The following is a 17,823-nucleotide window of genomic DNA, read 5'->3' on the forward strand; positions in this document are numbered from 1 at the left end:
GCAATGTGTTTGAGATCAGAGCAGCTACACTCATGCCCACACAGCCTCTGAATGGTCAATAAACTCAACCCAAGGCATCATGGGATTGCTAGTGGATGGCTAACAACAACAATGGCTTTCAACATAGAAAAAAGATAAATCACATTTGGCGTTTTGGTCTGATTTGACCAACTGAAACATAAATTTTATTTGCATTTAAAATGTTTTGAGATGACAAAGACAAAAAACAATATTTGTGGAACCCAATTTATTTGGCTGCGCCCTTTTCTTGTCTGATTTTGAAGTAATCCAAGTAATCAAATGGATTACGTTGCTAACTACAAAAACTGCCATGTAATTTGTATTCAGTAACTGACTTCAGTTCAAAGTAATTAGACCCAACCCTGCACATGTTTGGCATCTGGATAACTGAACTCAACACTGTTACAGATTCTATGTGTGAACGGTGCTAAAAAGGCACTATTGAAATCTACACTTAATGACTAATTAGCCATAAAGATAAATGATCCTAGGAAAGAGTATAAATGAATTCAATTGTTATACCTGCAGAGTGGCATTTAAATATTGACCTAGAGGTGTATATGCCAAGAGTGCAAACAAAGCCAAGCCCTGTATCTCTGACCAGAACAGTATGTAGTTAAAAAGGGGGGCATAACTATGCAACTCTTCATCTATTCCCTGTGTCCTAATGTTTGTCTTTTCACAATTTTCAATGTGCTCTGAATTTGTTTGGTCCCAGGTCATTTTCAGGTGAACAACAGGACAGGCGTCATCTCCACAGCTAAACCTCTGGATTATGAAAACGTGACCACCTACGTCCTCCGGGTCCAGGCAGACTCTATGGTGGTTGTCATGTCCAACCTACGTGTGCCTTCTAAAAGTAAGAAAGAGCAGCCAATAAATGGGTGAATGTGGAGGTTTGGAGTTGTGTTGTAGGAAATCAGGGATGAAATTATGTTTCATGTGATTCCAGGTGTTGCATTTATATTTATTCATAATCCCCCACTGTGACAGATTATGATTAAATACAGTTGTAGTAATTCTATCACAGTCAGATAAAAATATCTTTTCATTTTTATTTTCACATTTACTGCAATTATGTAGAGCTATTTTTCATTTTATGTGTGTTCGTATTGGTGGATTATTACATGCTGAAGAAAAATCGGAACTCACAGAAACATGCTCTCTCACACCACAGAAATTTCCATGACAGTATTATTATACACCTCGTACATATGAAATCCGTTGGTGCTACCCACACTGTTAGGCTGCAGATTTGGATCAGAACAAGGAATACTTTGTGTATATCTGTGCTTTATGCACTATTACCTTTTTTCACTGCACTACTAATTTGTATAACTGGTAGCAGGTTTGCAACACCTGTGATTGGTTGTTCACTTCACACTCCATGCAACATTAAGCTGATTTTAATTTCTCTAAGGATGTACTGTATTTTGGTGGTTTTCTTGTCCAACTCAGCAGCTGCTTTTTCAAAATCTGCATTGTTGATCATTTGTTAGCCTGGGTTAGTTACTCTACTATGGCAATTTTTAAACATTCAGGCTAAGATCAGATGTCATATTATTTGAGTAACTGTTTTGCAACACCAGCAATTATTTTTTATTCATTTTTTGAATTAGTTAATGCTTAAATGCATAAATGTGTTAATATTTGACAATAATCTGTTCAACCCGCAGGGTGGTAGTTCTGAATGAATCTGTTCGCACTATAAAAAGTTAAATTATGAACACATAATATGAACATGTGACTCTCATCTTTCAGTCATGGTAATTATTAAAAATAACTTTAAAAATGTTATCCCTTTCTTTAAAGCAGTGTGTCAGTCCAACAATGTCATAAATGGTTTAAAGCGTTATGTCCAAATGTTTTGCAAGGGGCTAACGATCAGAAATAGCACATTTGTTTTCACTTAGGCAGACCACCTCCAAAACGAGGGTGGGTGACAAAACACAATTTAGTTAATTCAACCTCCTCTGTGTTCCGATTGTTAAGGCCTCTGTATGCTTGAAACAAACCACATGGTACAACACAGCAGTCGATGATGGCCTGGCTGCAGTCTGTGAACAGCACAAGTCTGGGCACAATGACTCGCGCTAATGGGGAAATTGTGCATATTTTCGCTCCTCAAAGGCAATAATTATGTACGCAAAAAGTGCTGGAAGTACTTGATGAGAGCTTGAAAAACATTCCTCATACCTGTTTAATTAGACAACAAAAAAGTTACATAAATTTTTAGGCACTATTTGACTATCCTAGAAACACTTTGTTTGAAACATGCTGAGATCTTGTAGTGACTGCACTACTTGATAGCCTTGCTTCAGCTCGAATATCATTAGGCTTGTTTATGGACAGTTTACTGACAAAAGCTCTGTAAGATGATGGATGAAGTGTTAACAACAAGTTGGGTTCATACCTCAACCTCAATCCATTTGAGCTAACAATGAATAATCAATTACCTACTCTACCTGCCTCTCTTTTTCTCTCACACATTCTGTCTCTCACATACTAATGACAGCAATTACAAGTAGACAACGCTCAGGCACACACACACACACACACACACACACACTTCACTTATCTGATGGATGTAAAGTAGAGGACTCTCTCACACACAAACAAGAGAGCTTTCCTGGCATCTACAGGCTAACATCCTCCTTTGGCAGAGTGTAGAGAAGCTGTTTCTTTCCATGACAGGGAATATCTTCAATGAGTCTTTATTGAGTTTAAATGATCAGAACCTCAATGGCCTGATTTGTCAGATAGATTCCTCTTAGCCTAGTTAGGATCAGTGCACTATTGTATATGTACTCACATGTCCAATTTGCACAGTGCATACTCTGACATTCATATGCACATGCACACACATAATTATCCAGGGTAAGATTTAATTAAACATCTTTTCTAAATAATAATTCACTCTTAGGCACACTCAAGCTTACTCTGCCTTAGCAGCAATCCTTCCTCTTAATGGACCCATATCTTTCATGCATCTTTATGAGTGTATGTGAGCGTGAGAGACGAGGAAGGGGGAGGGGGTCTATATTTATGTATTTTATGTCCTGATACTCTGAGGTTGGAATATAGCTGCTCTCTACAAAGAGAGGAAAAAGAGAGAAACTCTGCAGACCTCTTCCCCATCCCCTGGAGTCCTCCCTCTGTGTCTCACACTACGGCTTTTGTGCCTGTAATTTGATGTGCTGTGTTTTTGTTTGTCCAATTCCCCTGGTGCATCCTTAGCTTACAATGCCACATGACTTTACATTTTTGTATGCTGCCAGAAGAAAAATGGTCCTTGACACTGCATATTTTTTACCTAAACTGCAGTGTTGGAAGGATTTTGCGCTGTATGTATTTATGCTGTACATTGCACACTGTAGGTGTAACTCTGACAAATTAGGGAGACAAATGTTTATAGTCCGTATATATGTGTGTTTTCCTTTTAAAGAGACAGGATGAATATTTAAAAAGCCTCACTGCAGGCAAAAGTGTCCCACATTCTATTTCTGTTTGAACATCAGATTCAGTAATATCTGATCTTTCTGATATGAATTCTGATTTGGGACACTTTCATATGTCGTCCAAATCAAATATAGGTCTGATTTTTATAGTCATATCCGAATTCATGCTACTTTTTTACTTCACTCTAGTTCGACATTCACCACAATCCTGTGCTGGCTTGAGTCATTTGGGGTAACGCTTAGAAACAAAACTTGAGGGGTTGAATCATAACCGGTCTGTGTTTGTTTCAGCTTTGCATCCACACAAAATGCCATAATAAAACTGTGGCTCTTTTTCTCCTCAACATCATTATCATCTGCTTACAGCAACAACAAAAAAAAATCTGATCTGTACAACAAATCAGAATTGAGCTCTAAGGCTTTTCAGTGTAAACGAAAGGCAAAAACCAAAAAAGTTACATTTAAAATACCAAAATGTCTTCTTCTTTCCCTGTTTCTTTCTCACAGTGTTTCCTCTAACTCCAGGGAAATTCTTGCTGCTTGATTATTGGATGCCCTTCACATTCCTATTCCCAATAATGTGCAAATTGCTTGCCTGTTAACTTTCAGAGCCTTTTTATTGATGATATTGTTGTGCACCAAGTTATGTGGGAAATAAACAATAAATGATGCGATGTAGACCACACTTTAAAATAATGGCTTAGAAGACAAGACTTCATCATTTTTATTTTTTCACCAAGCCATATTTCACACAGAGTCTGAGTATTATCGCTAATTGGTTGGTAAACAGAATGAAAACTGGTTCAGTTGTTTTTCTGATCTACTTATCAGGGGCATTGAGAGAGAAGTCAACAACCTATTTTTTCTCGATTCAAAATATTTGCCATTATCAAAACAAAATTAACCTCCTCATTATTGACTCAAAGTTGCCAGCTTCACCAGAATAGCTTCTCACGCTGTTTCATTAGAAATAGTTGAGTTAGGACTCTTTCTAGCAGCATGCAGTTACAAATACACTTCAATTATTGCAGTGCAGCTTTAAATTATTACTAAATGAAGAGAGGTTTTCTTAATCTCACTCAGTCCAAGTTTGGTCAAAATGAAACCATGCAAAAAAGCTTCTGTTTGCAGTGAATATAAACTATATCCAGTCAGATTTCATAGGCTTGGTGAATCCGAGTTCTCAGTTTCAAAATAAATAAAAATCGATTTCAAAATTGGTTGTCCTCATATGATAAACAACTACACAAGTACTACTTTATTTAAAACTAGTGATGGCTAGCCAAAGGGATCCTATTTGGAACATACTGTGATGTTTTTCACTGATGACTTGCAAAATATTCTGGAAAATGATTTCAAGCTCTCTTTTGAAGTTGTGGACAAGCTGATGACCATGAAAAAATTATATTGATGTCAGTCTTGAGGCTAAATTATGCAACATTTGATCAACGCCATTTCGGATGACTTCAGAGATGTGTTTATTCAACAGCTAGTGGCCATGGTGATACAAAGTTTTTGGGCTTGTGTGTCCCAATTCTTATTTTGTGAGGGAGGGTGCAGCAAATATTGGATCAGATGATTGAATAGGTACTTTAAAGTAAGACTGGAGAGAAATGCTGTGTGTTTTTTCTTTCACATGAAGATAGATATCCTTATAGGTATGGCTCTGTATTGGTGAAGTGAATGGCTTCCACAGGACTTGAATGCATTCTGGTTTGCTTTTTGCAGCTAACACAGCCAAGGTGTTCATTGACGTGCAGGATGAGAATGACCACCCTCCCGTCTTCTCCAGGATTCTCTACATAGGTGGCGTAACAGAGGACACCAAGATCTTCAGCTCTGTGCTCAAGATAGTGGTAAGAAAACATCAGCTCTGGTCTTTGTTTTTTGCTTGTTTATATATTAATGTACATGGAAACAGTCTGAAACTTAAGTGCCTGATTCTGCTCACACTTTTTCAACACTTACCCTGCAGCCATGGTGGGAAAATTCATTCATTCGATCTGCTCTCTGTGGCACAGTTTCAAATCCTCCCCTATCGCTCGCTACATCTCTTCCTCAATTTCGCTCTCCCCACTGTCTCCCTTGTCCACGAGCAGGTGGGATCAGAGTGAACTGAGCAGTGTAATCCGAGTATGTTCACAGAAACATGGCTGGACATCCTGTCTGATTATCAGCCTGTTCTGCCTTTGTCATTCTGTGTACTACACTGTACTGTATTTCTGTATTTTTCCTTTATCCGTGGGTGGGTGTTACTGAAAGCTTAGGTTTGTGTCTGTGTACAAAATCCTTGGGAACCAGTGTCATGCAGTTATGTGTGAAAGTATAATATTTCATCAAATCAAGTTTGTTTGTTTAAGATTTTTGTGTTTAGTTTATTCTAATAGAGTGTCTAATTTGTAATTGAAGTATGTAGTATTTAAATACAGTGTTAAGTGGTGCATAAGAAATAGATAAAGGAGGTAACTTGATTGATGTATACTCAACCGTAGATAAAACATGTTGGGTGCTCGTCTAAAATGGGGGAAACAACAGATAAGCTGAAAGCTAATGCAGGCACTCCAAAATATATGTTTGTTTGTTAAGGCAATAGTCAGGTAGGAAAAGACAGCAGAGATGAACTAATCCTGGTTGTAGGCAGAAGTTAACAAGCCACCATAACAGCAACAGAATCTTTTTGAGGGATAAAAAAATATCTTCTAAAGTATGTGAAGGATTTCCAGTAGAACCTGTTACATATCGAAAATAGTCTTTGAAATGCCATTGTAAAAAAATGGTCAAAATAACTGCTACAGATCAAGTTAGTCTGCCCGCATACCTCTCCCTAGCTGTCATTCTCCACATATATTTCCTGGCCACTTCACTTTAACTATTTTTAACAGTCTGTTTCCAATTTCTTTTTTTAAAGGATGTATTTCATGTGATTATAACCTTAATAAATCATGTATTGGATGTTCATTGATTTGTAATAATAAGTTTGCAGACTAATGCTGGCTGTTCATTTTTTGATATCCAGACTGTATTTTTCTCCCAAAGCCTGTGCCATAATTAATGTTAGACTCGGGCTTTGAGACTCACTGGCCTATCGTAATAAACCAAATCATCTATGTTTTCAATGTCAGTGAAAATCCTAATCTTTAATAGGATGTAATAGTTTGTGTTGGGCAGCTAACCTGAACCTTGAACCTTATTTTATTCACTTAGTATCATTCACTTAACTTAGAAAGAAGTATCTGTCCGAGTGGAAAAATGGTGCAGGTTAAGCAATCTCTGGTTTATTTGACTGTTTGGTTCAAGACTTTTATGCAGGGTAAGACTGATGTCATGAACTATGTGTCACTCGTCCTAACACAGCACAGACCAACAACATACATATAGTGCATTATGGGTTTTACAAACTCCTTTCCAAATTTTTTGGAGGTGAAAGGAAACTTCATTGGGAGGAACTGTAGCCATTTTAGATTAAACTGCTGGCCAAAAACGTGGGAGCTATTTTCAGTATAATGGACATTGGACATGGTCCAAAGGTATTAAGACATGATTTAAGAAAAGAAGCAGTGTAATATCTAGCAGGCAACTTGAGGAGATGCGAATGCGAAAATCAGCCAAATCATCATATGATACAGAGGAGTGAGCTGTCACTCATCTTATGCCCTTTTTCTTATTAATAAAATACGTAAGAATGTGTTGCTGTCTGAAAGTAAAAAGACAGGAATACCAGGGGCAGACAGGGATTATATTCCCTTTATTGATGGTCTCAAATAAAACTCTTGGGTTGCTTTCCTGCTGCAGGAAATGAGCTTATCCTTAATCTTTATGTTATAACTTAAAAAAAAGATCTTGTAGGACACTGAAACATTCCTCAAGGACTTGGTAAAGCTATGTGAATCATTTTTTACTGCATTTGACAACTATAAACATGGGATTAGCATATATTTAAAAGACAGACGATTGCATGTGAACAAATACTTAGAGGAGATACCCAAGTAAAAAAACGACCTAAACACATTTACATCTGCAGAAACCTAAAATTAAATATAAGACATTAAACCATTTTAACAAATGCACTTTGCTTGGCCAGTGCTTGTGTGTTGTATATTTATTAAATTCTTACTTAAGTCTATGGAAACATAGTAGTGTGGATGTAGCCTTGAGGTTTGATCACTGTAGAACACTCTTAGCCCTTTTTTCAGTACATGATAATGTGTGTGGTTGGATGGATGATGGATGATGATACATGTATATAGTGTGCAAGAGATAAAAATCAAAGGTTGAAGGTATAAGTCATATATTTATTCTTACACCTTCAAACGGAAAGAAATGTTTACATTGGTTAAAGTTTGACAAACAGTATAACCTTAATTTGAACTAATATAATTATTATATATTTATTTTCACCACGAGTTAGAGCCACAATCAGTAATGCAAATGGATAGCTCCATCCCCAAAATGTATTAGCAGGTCTTTTGACACAGACATTTGATAAAAAAAAGGGGTTAATTAAGTTTCCTGATGGCCTCTATTGTCATTAATAAAATGGCATGAAACTCCAGCCAAATTTTAGTGTTTAAAGCTGTTGTGTTAGAGGGTCTTGAGATAACACTGGAAATTACAGGCTGGAAATTAACCATTCACAATTAATTAAACACTTATGAGCCAAATTTTGTATGCTTGAGGCACACAAAAACTCACCTGAGCATAACAAGATTATATTGGAGTTTGAGGGACAACAAATAGACAAATTAAAATACATTTTACACCAAAACTGTAGAAATCCAAGCATCCAGAATACAGAATGGGTGAAACTTAAAAACAGACAATTGATCAGACACCAGTAAATCATAATTTCATTAAACATTGTTTCTCCAGCTACAATTTAAAATCAGCGTGGCTTTGTGTGTGTCTGTGTGTGTGAGAGATAGAGAGAGAGAGTATGTATGTATAAAGTAATTACGTACAAACTGATAACCTGTATCAGGAATGGAAGTTATTGTAGCTTTCAGATTAGGAATGCAGAGATTTGTTTCTAGAATAATTAATGATGGAGATGATTTTAAAATAACAGCTGTTTAACAATGTCTATTGCCTTAGTCCTCTAAATATGTTAAAACCCATCTTGTGTAGGTTCAGATGTGGCATTGAATTATCAATTGAACACTGTGCAGTGGCTTGTAGCACTCAACCATTTCCGAATCCCTTTTCGGCTTTTCCTTTAACTTGGAATAGACACCAAAGTGTTGAATTATGGGTCAAGTGCTATGTATAATTTCCCCAGGAGCCACAGCTTCTTTGGAGTATGGCTAGTGTGAGGCGTTTGTACTTGACTTAATTAGTAATAAAGCTGAGCACCCCTTTTCTCTGGAGATAATCATTAGCAATATCGTCATCGTACATTTGGCATATTCTGACACTTCTGACCTTCTGTTATTTCACACTTAGCCAGAAATAGTATAGTCACAAGCAATAACTGGTCGACATTTTCATGTAAGCAAATTTACTTTGCAGTGCCAGATAGGTTTGCCATATTTGCTGCTGAAGTCTTATTTCAGTAGAGGGGGAAAAGTTAATTGAAAAATGTTTCATTAACAAGGTAGAAGTGTGCTGTTTAGAGGGAAAAGTCTTGATTATATGATTAGACCCAGCTCCTTGTGACACTTACTTGACCCTGTTTTGTAATCAGTAAGTAATTGGATTCATGGGTAGCCAAATGACTGTCTCCTTCAATGACTGTTTGGCCCCTTTTAAACACAAGGAAAAGCTTTCTGAACAACAAGGAGATGCTTCACGTTTATTTTTTTGTGTTCTGAAGGATTTTGGACCTATTATGCTTTTTCTATCATATAATGTCAAATAATGAGGTACATGTGAGCAAGATGCTCAGGTTTTAGACTGCTCTGAACACAAAATTTCACAAAAAAAGTTCTGCTTCAGGCACAGCACTCGCTCAGTCGGTTGAAGTTTTTTGATCGCTCTATTCTGGACTACTCTAAGTTTTTTTGGAGGTTGTCTGTATGCCTCGCAGAAAGTGCTTTTTCAGTTGTGAAGGAAAGTTAGATATTTTGTGCTTCTTCCTCTGATGCCCTTGGCTGCTCTGCCTTGATTCTCTGACAGATTGTTGTATACTTGATGCCAAAGTGGCTAACCACAAACTGCTGCTAAGTGTAGGTGCCGTTAGCTAGCTTTCTTATTATTTCTTATTAGCTGACTCTTGCCAGACTGGGATTTCGGAGCACTTGCGCTTCCTAGCGGTCCACAGCTCCTTTACTGGAGGTGTAAACACCAACACTCTCCCGGAGCTCTGAGCTTCCAGTCCTGGCAAATTCAGCATCTCACTGGCAAGAGGATGAAGCACTGGGTGCTCCCCCTCGGCAGGCATCTGGAAGTTTAAAAGTAGGCTTACAGGGAGGGGGGGCTTTAAAGAGACAGGAGCTAAAATGGCTTATTTCATATAAATATATAAATATCGAGCTGGAAATTAGCATAATAGGTCCCCTTTAATGTCAACCATTGGAACCTATACATTTTCCCCTCGCTGTCTTGTGGTAGCTGGCAACCTCACAACAGTGTCCATCACATCTTTAAAATGTTTGCCCTACATATCTAATGCATGTATTTGATATTTCATTTGTCTTTACCCAATGAGGGTATCTCACTCTCTTGATTTATGCAGCCCTTTCATTGGGACCTTGCTCCCCATGTCCCTCCTCTGCCAATAGCTAGAGAAAAAAAGAGATTGCTCCTATTTATCAGTGTCACTCGCTACCGACAAGAACTTTGAAAATTGATGCCTGTGTGTGAGCTCAGTGGCCAATTATAACTGTGCCTCAGGGAATAAACTCAATTTTACGTAGTTTTTTAAGATTTTAGAGGTTCATTTAATTAATTAATTAGACTTTCCTATTTAAAACGGCTGTAATAAATATTTTTAAAATAATAATCTATCAAATGGTAGTGTCCAAGTTACAGGCATCCTTAGTAGAGATGAAACTACAGAGAATTATCATCGGACACTGCAGCTGCACTTGACTTTACAGAACTTTAAAGTGACTTTCAGCTCATTGATTAGCTGTCTGGCCCACAACTTTTCTGTTTGGTTTCACTTTTACCGCTCTTATAGTGCCATTTTTGGCTGTAGCAGACAGCTGTTTTCAGTGAAAAAACTCTAGAAGCCCATTGTACACTACCTGCTCAGCACCAAACAGCAGACAGACACAGTTAGCGAATATTGTGGTGCTTTTAGCAGCTAAGGAGCCAGACATTTCCCTAAAGAGTTGGTAGAGCCCAAAAACAGAGCTAAAAGAGAGTGAATATGGAACTTTTTTTTAACATTACAAACTCTATTCCAAATGAATGATGATTTTGCTCCATAACGGTGTAAATAAAGATGGGGTAGCTAGACTGGACTGCCAGATTTTGAAAGTATCTAACCGAAAAAATTAGGGCTGCCCCAAATATTCTCATTAAATAGGTATTCAGTTTTCAGTTTTGGGGATTAGGATATTTGCACACACTCACTGGCTTGCCTTGCCCCGCCACTCTTTCTTTTCTCTTTTCTTTTCCATTGGTGTATCGTTCAGGCACAGACACATACAGGCTGCATGTCTGTTCTGCTCTGATGACTTTCTTTGTTGCCCAAAAAATACAACTCTCATTTTGGAGCGTGTGGAGGAGGCTTACGTCTCTCTTTCACTTTGTGTTTCTCTGCAGAGCATGAGCGATTTTCAGTAGACTGTACAGGAGGGGGAGAGTGAGGGGAGATTTTCCACTAGTTAATTGATTGCGGAGATCGTTGGTCTCTCAGACGGGTAAAAAAATAAAACAAAACACTTATGCACAGCACCCATTCGATTTGAATGAAATGATTGCCAGCTTATTACAGGCATGCAACAGCCACAGATACTGTAGGTTTTTTTCAGAGCATTTGATTTATTGATTGCGGTCGGGATATAAAAATAATTTCAACAAATATGACAAAAAGTCCTTCTTAAATGCATTACCTACCCAAGCTTTAAACAAAGTTTGCCATATCAGTAGCCAGAAAATATGATTGCACCTCTGAAGAAACAAAACTATTCAACATTGAACAATAAAAAAAATAAAGACAGGAAACCTTTGCTCTTCTCTAGCCTTTTACCGTGGGTAACAACGGTTAATGCTGCAGCAGTGTGAAACAAACCACTTGAGATAGAGATAACTGATGAGCCTCCAGCTGCAGCTCTTTTCCCTTTTGTCAGCTACTTTTACAGAACACCTGCATGGAAAAAGAATTATGAGCAAATATCTCCGCCAGGAGGACATCACTTTAAAGCTCCACTCATTCACTGCTTGTTTCAGTTTGTTGTGATCAGTGAATTGTTAATAAAAATGTGTCAAACACTCTAGGTTCCCACTCTAGCCAGCTTTTGTTTAACATAAGGTTATAATGGTTGTCCATCAGTGGTTTTGACATTATTACACAACATAATACGACACTGTGGCAACAAATCATGGCTGCATAAAAGGAAATGCTGCCTTCAAGAAAAAAAGCAGCATTAACCTCCAGTTATACGGCCAGGAAGCTCTGATAGTCTGTTGTCATGTGAAAATTTAATCATTTTGATTTGTCACATGGCTGCAGAATAATTGTGTGATAAATAACAGCAAGACTGAAGCTCCACAGGGGAGATTTGGGGGTAAATGAACACTGCATCACACAAGAAATAAAACCCCATCCTCAGTGTTTTCTGTTTAAACTTTCAAGTATATTGCTCTTCTGGTCCAATTCACTGATGTCACAGCAGGTGTTTCCCATCGGCTTTCAAAGACACATTTTTTCCCTATGATGTCATTGATTGGGAAGTGGCCAGAAGTGCAATATGCTTGGAACCACAACAGCCACCATCACAGTCAAGAGTGTGTGGAAGCTGGCTCGGGCTGTATTGATATCTCAGTCCATTTCATTCCAAAAAATCCAGACATTGTTGTCTGAATAAAATTTGTTCTTTTTTCTTAAGTATATCACATTGATGTTTTCCTGTCTCACATTGTGTGCGCTACATGTGTGTTATAGGCCACTGATAAGGACACTGGGAATTACAGTAAGATGGCATACCGCCTGATTATCCCACCCACACCAGAGGGCAAGGACAGCTTCGTCATCGAGACCTACACAGGTATCATCAAATCGGCCATGATGTTCCGAAACATGCGCAGGTCCTACTTCAAGTTTGAAGTAATTGCCACAGACAACTATGGAAAAGGTCTCAGCAGCAGTGCCCAAGTGGTGGTGAGTATCCAGTATGGTGCTTTTTTACAGTGTATCTATGTTTGTAATGATCAATATATATGCAGCACATGTACTGAACTGTTTCTTCCACTGGTGAGCACACTTTGTTAGTCCTTGACTTATTTGTTACCTACACACCATTGGCATATTGATTCTACGTCACATGCTGTGTTCACGGCATGGTATCTCTGCAGAGAACGGTGCTTTGAAGTGTGGAATTGGTTTGCAATGTCACCTGTCTACAATTCATTGATACAGGAGAGCCTTATTAAAGGGGCGTTCCAACAATTTTACACGTCAAAGTCAATTTAGTAGTTATTGGGGTGTGCTGCACAGCCTGTAAAAACATTGTCTTCAGTGGCTCTAAAGGAGCTTTGTCAAGTCCCAGTAAATTACTCAAATAACATCAGTTTTATAATCTTGGATTAGACTTGTGGGAGAAAAAGTTTGACCTTTTGGGAAATGCATTCTTCACTTTCTGGGTTTCTTGAGTTAAATAAAAAAGATGAAATCACTCTCATGTCTGTATGATAAATATGGACCTACAGCCAGTTAGTTTAGCTCAGCACAAAGAATGGAAACAGCTAGCTCTGTCTATAAATAACAAAATGTAAAGTTCACAAATTCTCTATCTTCTGTCTATGCTAATCTAAGCTAATCTTTTCCAACATGTTGAATTATTATTTTATATTATTTATGCTGTCTGTATTATAGACTGTTAGTGTGGAGTTTGAAAGACTAGGTAGAGAAGGTCTAACAAAAGACAAGTTCAAGTTGCATTATAGGAAGTGTTTGGTCCAGGGGTTTAGAGCTTGTCCTATACTACGGAGTAAAAGTCAGGATATCTGCTGCACACTCCCTCTACTTTATGGAAGTGCAATATTGAATCACTGGAGTACCCCTTTAACATGTTATTTGTTTAATCGAGTGATGTTTTATGAAGTAACATGAACGACATGAATGGCTGTTTTAACAAGTTTTGTCAGTATATCAAAATATGATATATATGAGTAAATTTCGTTTATTCACTTTGGAGAAACCTCTGCTCTGTATTCCTTCATAGTAATGTGTTTATTATGAGCCTAGATTATGTGTTTTTTGTTTTTGTTTTTTTTCTTTAGGTTTTTTCTTAGTACTACTACTACTAGGACTTTTGGTTCCACTCTTTTGAATTATGCACAGTGGGTATGAGGCACTCAACGTGTGGCCTCTGCCACTGGCTGATGATCCAGTTAAACTCTTTCTCCCAGCCATGTGTATTAACTCATTATGTAACTAACGCATTATGTACATCTGTCCATGTCCGTGTGTGTGTGTCTATATGTTTGTCTAAATGTGTGTCTGTGTGTCTCTATTCTCTGTGTGTATTTCTTTTTCCCTATAATTTCCCCATGCACTCGCTGTGATTGGGCTCAGCTTTGCCCCCAGTTCAATGCTTATCTTTCCTGACTGTGGGCAGGCTTATTTTTCGTTTCAGTGAAATATGTCTGGCTAACAAGCCTCTAACGAGACAGAAGGAGGGTCTGGGACATTGCCTGGATATGAGAGAGCAGCGAGTGCTTAACCATGGTGCTCGTTAATTTTCAAGGGGAAACCTAATTTCACAGGAGCCGCATGGGAGATTTGGCTTCGGAGCACAGAGGCTGTTGCCTATGCACTTAACTGCGGCATCAGAAGTAGGCCCTGTTAAGTTTGCCGCATGGCACCAATACAAGCAGGCAATTAGAGAGTCTCATTTGTCCACCGAAAGAAGCATTTGAATGAATCGAACAAACTCACATTAGGACGCATGTGAATAACTTTTTTTCTGCTGTCTGTTTTACCTTGTGGTTCTTTTATTCTCTCTTTCCCTCCATCCTACTCCCTCTCAGGTTTCTGTGGTCAACGCATTGGATATGCAAGTTGTTGTGTCCACTGTCCCACCCACCTTAGTGGAGGAGAAAAGGGAGGAGCTCATTAGGTAAGACAGCGTTTAACATGAAATCTGAAAGTAAAACCAAATTAAATGAGAATAAACCAATACCTGTGTTTCCATAATGCTAGGAGTACATATTTGGGTTAACATTTTATAAAGTAAACTATGTAACAAGAAGGTGAAATAGCCATAAAATATTCATCTTTCAGCAGATGCTCATCACCACCTCCCTTTTACCACTCTCATCCATGCAGCATATTATTTTCAGGACATTTCCTTGCATTCTAAAATGTCTTTTGTTGATTATTCAGGTATAATTTACACTAGAAAATGAATTGCATTTTTGTCCAGTGCTTTGCCCACTGTGATATGAGGTGAACTTGGTTCATGGTGGCACCTTAATTTGCAAATGAAATTATTTTCGAAGGACTTGAGCGACATGTATGATTCAGCAGTTCCGAACAACTATTGAAAATAAACATGGACTAATAAATATTAGTTATGCCAACTTGTTGTTCAATAACCATTGTCCAATCAATTAAGATCATAGACTAGCCAATGAGTCAGTTGAGTCCTCTAGAGTCCTTTTTCCTAGTCCAAATTAATTAATGATAGAGATTCATGAAACATATTTTTTCAGCTCTTGGGGCACAGTGTTTAGCCTAATTAGTCAATCTGAAAGGCAAATGGGCGTTAATAGTTGTTTTTCAAGAGCTTGCTGTGTGTCTCTCCCACCCAAGTGACACTGCTCTTTAGGCTGAAAAACACACACATTAGTCATGTTAAGCTCTTTGCAGTGATGTCATTTGAGAGGTCTGCGATTTTGCACAGTGCTGGTGATGATCCAGGGGCCATTTTACCTGAGTGCTCAAACTGTTTATCCACCTTGGCAAAGGCAGACGGCAAGGCTTTCCTTTATTGGCTGTAATTTGAGGTGTGGATTTCTCACTGCCTGAAAAGGATTATCGGAGCCTTGCTTTGCCAAGAGCCCAGTGTGGGGAAGAAAACTGCTGCCCAATGGGACAATCATTGCCAGAGTGGAGTACTTAAGATTGGTGGCTCTCATATTGCTTTTGGCAGAGAGGTGCCAGAAATGGTTTGAACTAATGTGAACCTGGATTATAGTTTATATAAGTCTAGACATTAACTGCTTTTTAGTATTTATGCCTTTATTGCTTTCTTTATATAAGTTTTACTTGTGGTTTTGTTTTCAGTATTCTGGAGCGCCACGTCCAGGACCAGATCCCGGGTGCCAAGGTGATTGTCGAGTCCATCGGGCCACGTCGTCATGGCGATGGCTTTGAGCTAGAAGACTACAGCAAGTCGGACCTGATGGTGTACGCTATTGACCCGCTCACGAACAGAGCCATTGCGCCCAAGGAGCTCTTCAAGTGAGTGGGTGAATTTTATTACAAGAAGCACAGTCCACCATTTGGTTTAAATTGATGTTCTAATGTCCCTGCTGTGCTGCATGTTTTCCCTGCAGTCTCTCTTAATCCTCTGTCCATACAGTGAGTCAGCAAATGTCTCTTTCTCAGGCCCCCCCCTTGGCTTCCTCCTCTACAGTGTATCCATTTTTTCACTGCCTTCACTTTCTCAAGATGTTGATTATCCTGCAGGTGCACCAAATCTGTCATATGTCATAGAAAAGAGGCAGATATAAGGGAGGGAGAGACAACATGAGGGTGAAGCAGGGAGTATTTCAATCAGTCCATCAACCCATCATACCAGTCCCTCAAAGGCTGTTCCAAGATCCTGGAGATATGCCAGCAATACATTTTATTCCTTTTTATATAGGGAAAACGAGATATTTCTGTGTGCTTAAACCCTGTTTGACCACTAAGAGGCCATGTTCGCATGCTATTAAAGCAGCACAGAAGGTGCTTACAAGACACTTATATCCCAGCAGAAGAAAAAGACCTTGGCCTTAGCTGGCACCTGAGGACAATCTTGTCCTAACCTTTCTTATGTTTCTTAGCCCTTCTGTCAAACCGATCAGACACCAATTTTAAAAAGGCAACTCCATCAGAGCATGAGAGTAGCCAATCAATAGGAAACACCCCTATCTGAGCTGTCCCCTTCACTCTCTACCAATTTGCTTTCCTGCTCCTTACACTGAGCTGACACCATCTTCTGTCTTTATTTCTCTTTATCCATGGTTACTGCCAATTCTGTTTTGTGTGTGGCTCAAAGAAACGTCACCCCTTCTCTCTGTGATGAGATTCATTTGGAAATGCTCCACACATGACATTCATGGGTGCTTTGTGTACATACTGAATTAATCTATTGACATTATCTCAGTGTCCTTGACCATCAGATGAGTGCTTCCACTGTTTTGTGTGGTGTTAAGTGGGGGATTGAGGTTGGAGCCATTGGAAGGGTGTCACTTGTGTCATAAAAACATCTTTTTTTTAACTAAAACCAGTGACCATCACTGTTATCGCAAGTGGCAGCTTCTGAGAGGGCCAAGCTAATTTTAGAGAGGCTTTAATACGATTCTGCTTCCTTAGATACAGATACTGTCAGGAAAATCCTTTAGACGAGGGGAAAAGCTTTTTATGCATGCAGTACATGTCTGACAATGTTGTGGGGTAATTGCATGTAATATATCTGCTGTCAGATCACAGAGAAAGAAAGAAAGAGAAAGACCACGTAGTGAGTGGATTCTTGCATGTGAGTGTCCTTATGCCACCTTGAATACAGCATGTTCTACCATTTGGGCTCTTAAGAGGATAGATTGCTAGAGAAGCCATTTAATAACCTTCATCTCCACTCATTTATTCACCTATAGAAAAACAAAAATGACAGTAATTGGATGTGGCAGTGTGCACACGCCTGTGATGCAGAATGTTTGAAAGCCACTCTAGTTATTTGATACAAAATAACACTGGTACAACAGTGGGTGAATTGCTTGTATGCATGTTCATTTTACTACAATATTGATGCAAATTCTGCCACAGGTCTGTAATTGAAACACTGCAGACGTATGAATCAATACATTTTGGTCGAAAGTATTTAATTGTTTTCTTTTTTAGACAAATCACTTGCATTTCTAAGAACAGTATGCAGATCCCCAGTCACTTTTACATAATTCATAATGTGATCATCTAAATTACCAGATGCCACTGATCTTTAAATAATTGTCTCTCAGATAAGACACTTAA

The 17,823-nt window shown here is 38.5% G+C and overlaps 1 protein-coding gene across 1 annotated transcript in view; it reads left to right on the forward strand.

Moving 5' to 3' along the window:
• Positions 1-17,823, forward strand: part of pcdh15a (protocadherin-related 15a) — a 139,712-nt gene that overhangs the window by 102,907 nt on the left and 18,982 nt on the right. The window contains exons 24-28 of the mRNA XM_035663542.1: positions 740-880; positions 5,208-5,335; positions 12,529-12,744; positions 14,616-14,704; positions 15,874-16,050. Coding sequence (XP_035519435.1) covers positions 740-880; positions 5,208-5,335; positions 12,529-12,744; positions 14,616-14,704; positions 15,874-16,050 — 751 coding nt within the window. The remainder of the gene's footprint in view (positions 1-739; positions 881-5,207; positions 5,336-12,528; positions 12,745-14,615; positions 14,705-15,873; positions 16,051-17,823) is intronic.

Source organism: Morone saxatilis, unplaced genomic scaffold, assembly GCF_004916995.1.
Source record: "Morone saxatilis isolate NCDOM2014 unplaced genomic scaffold, NCSU_SB_2.0 Contig19, whole genome shotgun sequence".
Taxonomy (NCBI): Eukaryota; Metazoa; Chordata; class Actinopteri; family Moronidae; genus Morone; species Morone saxatilis.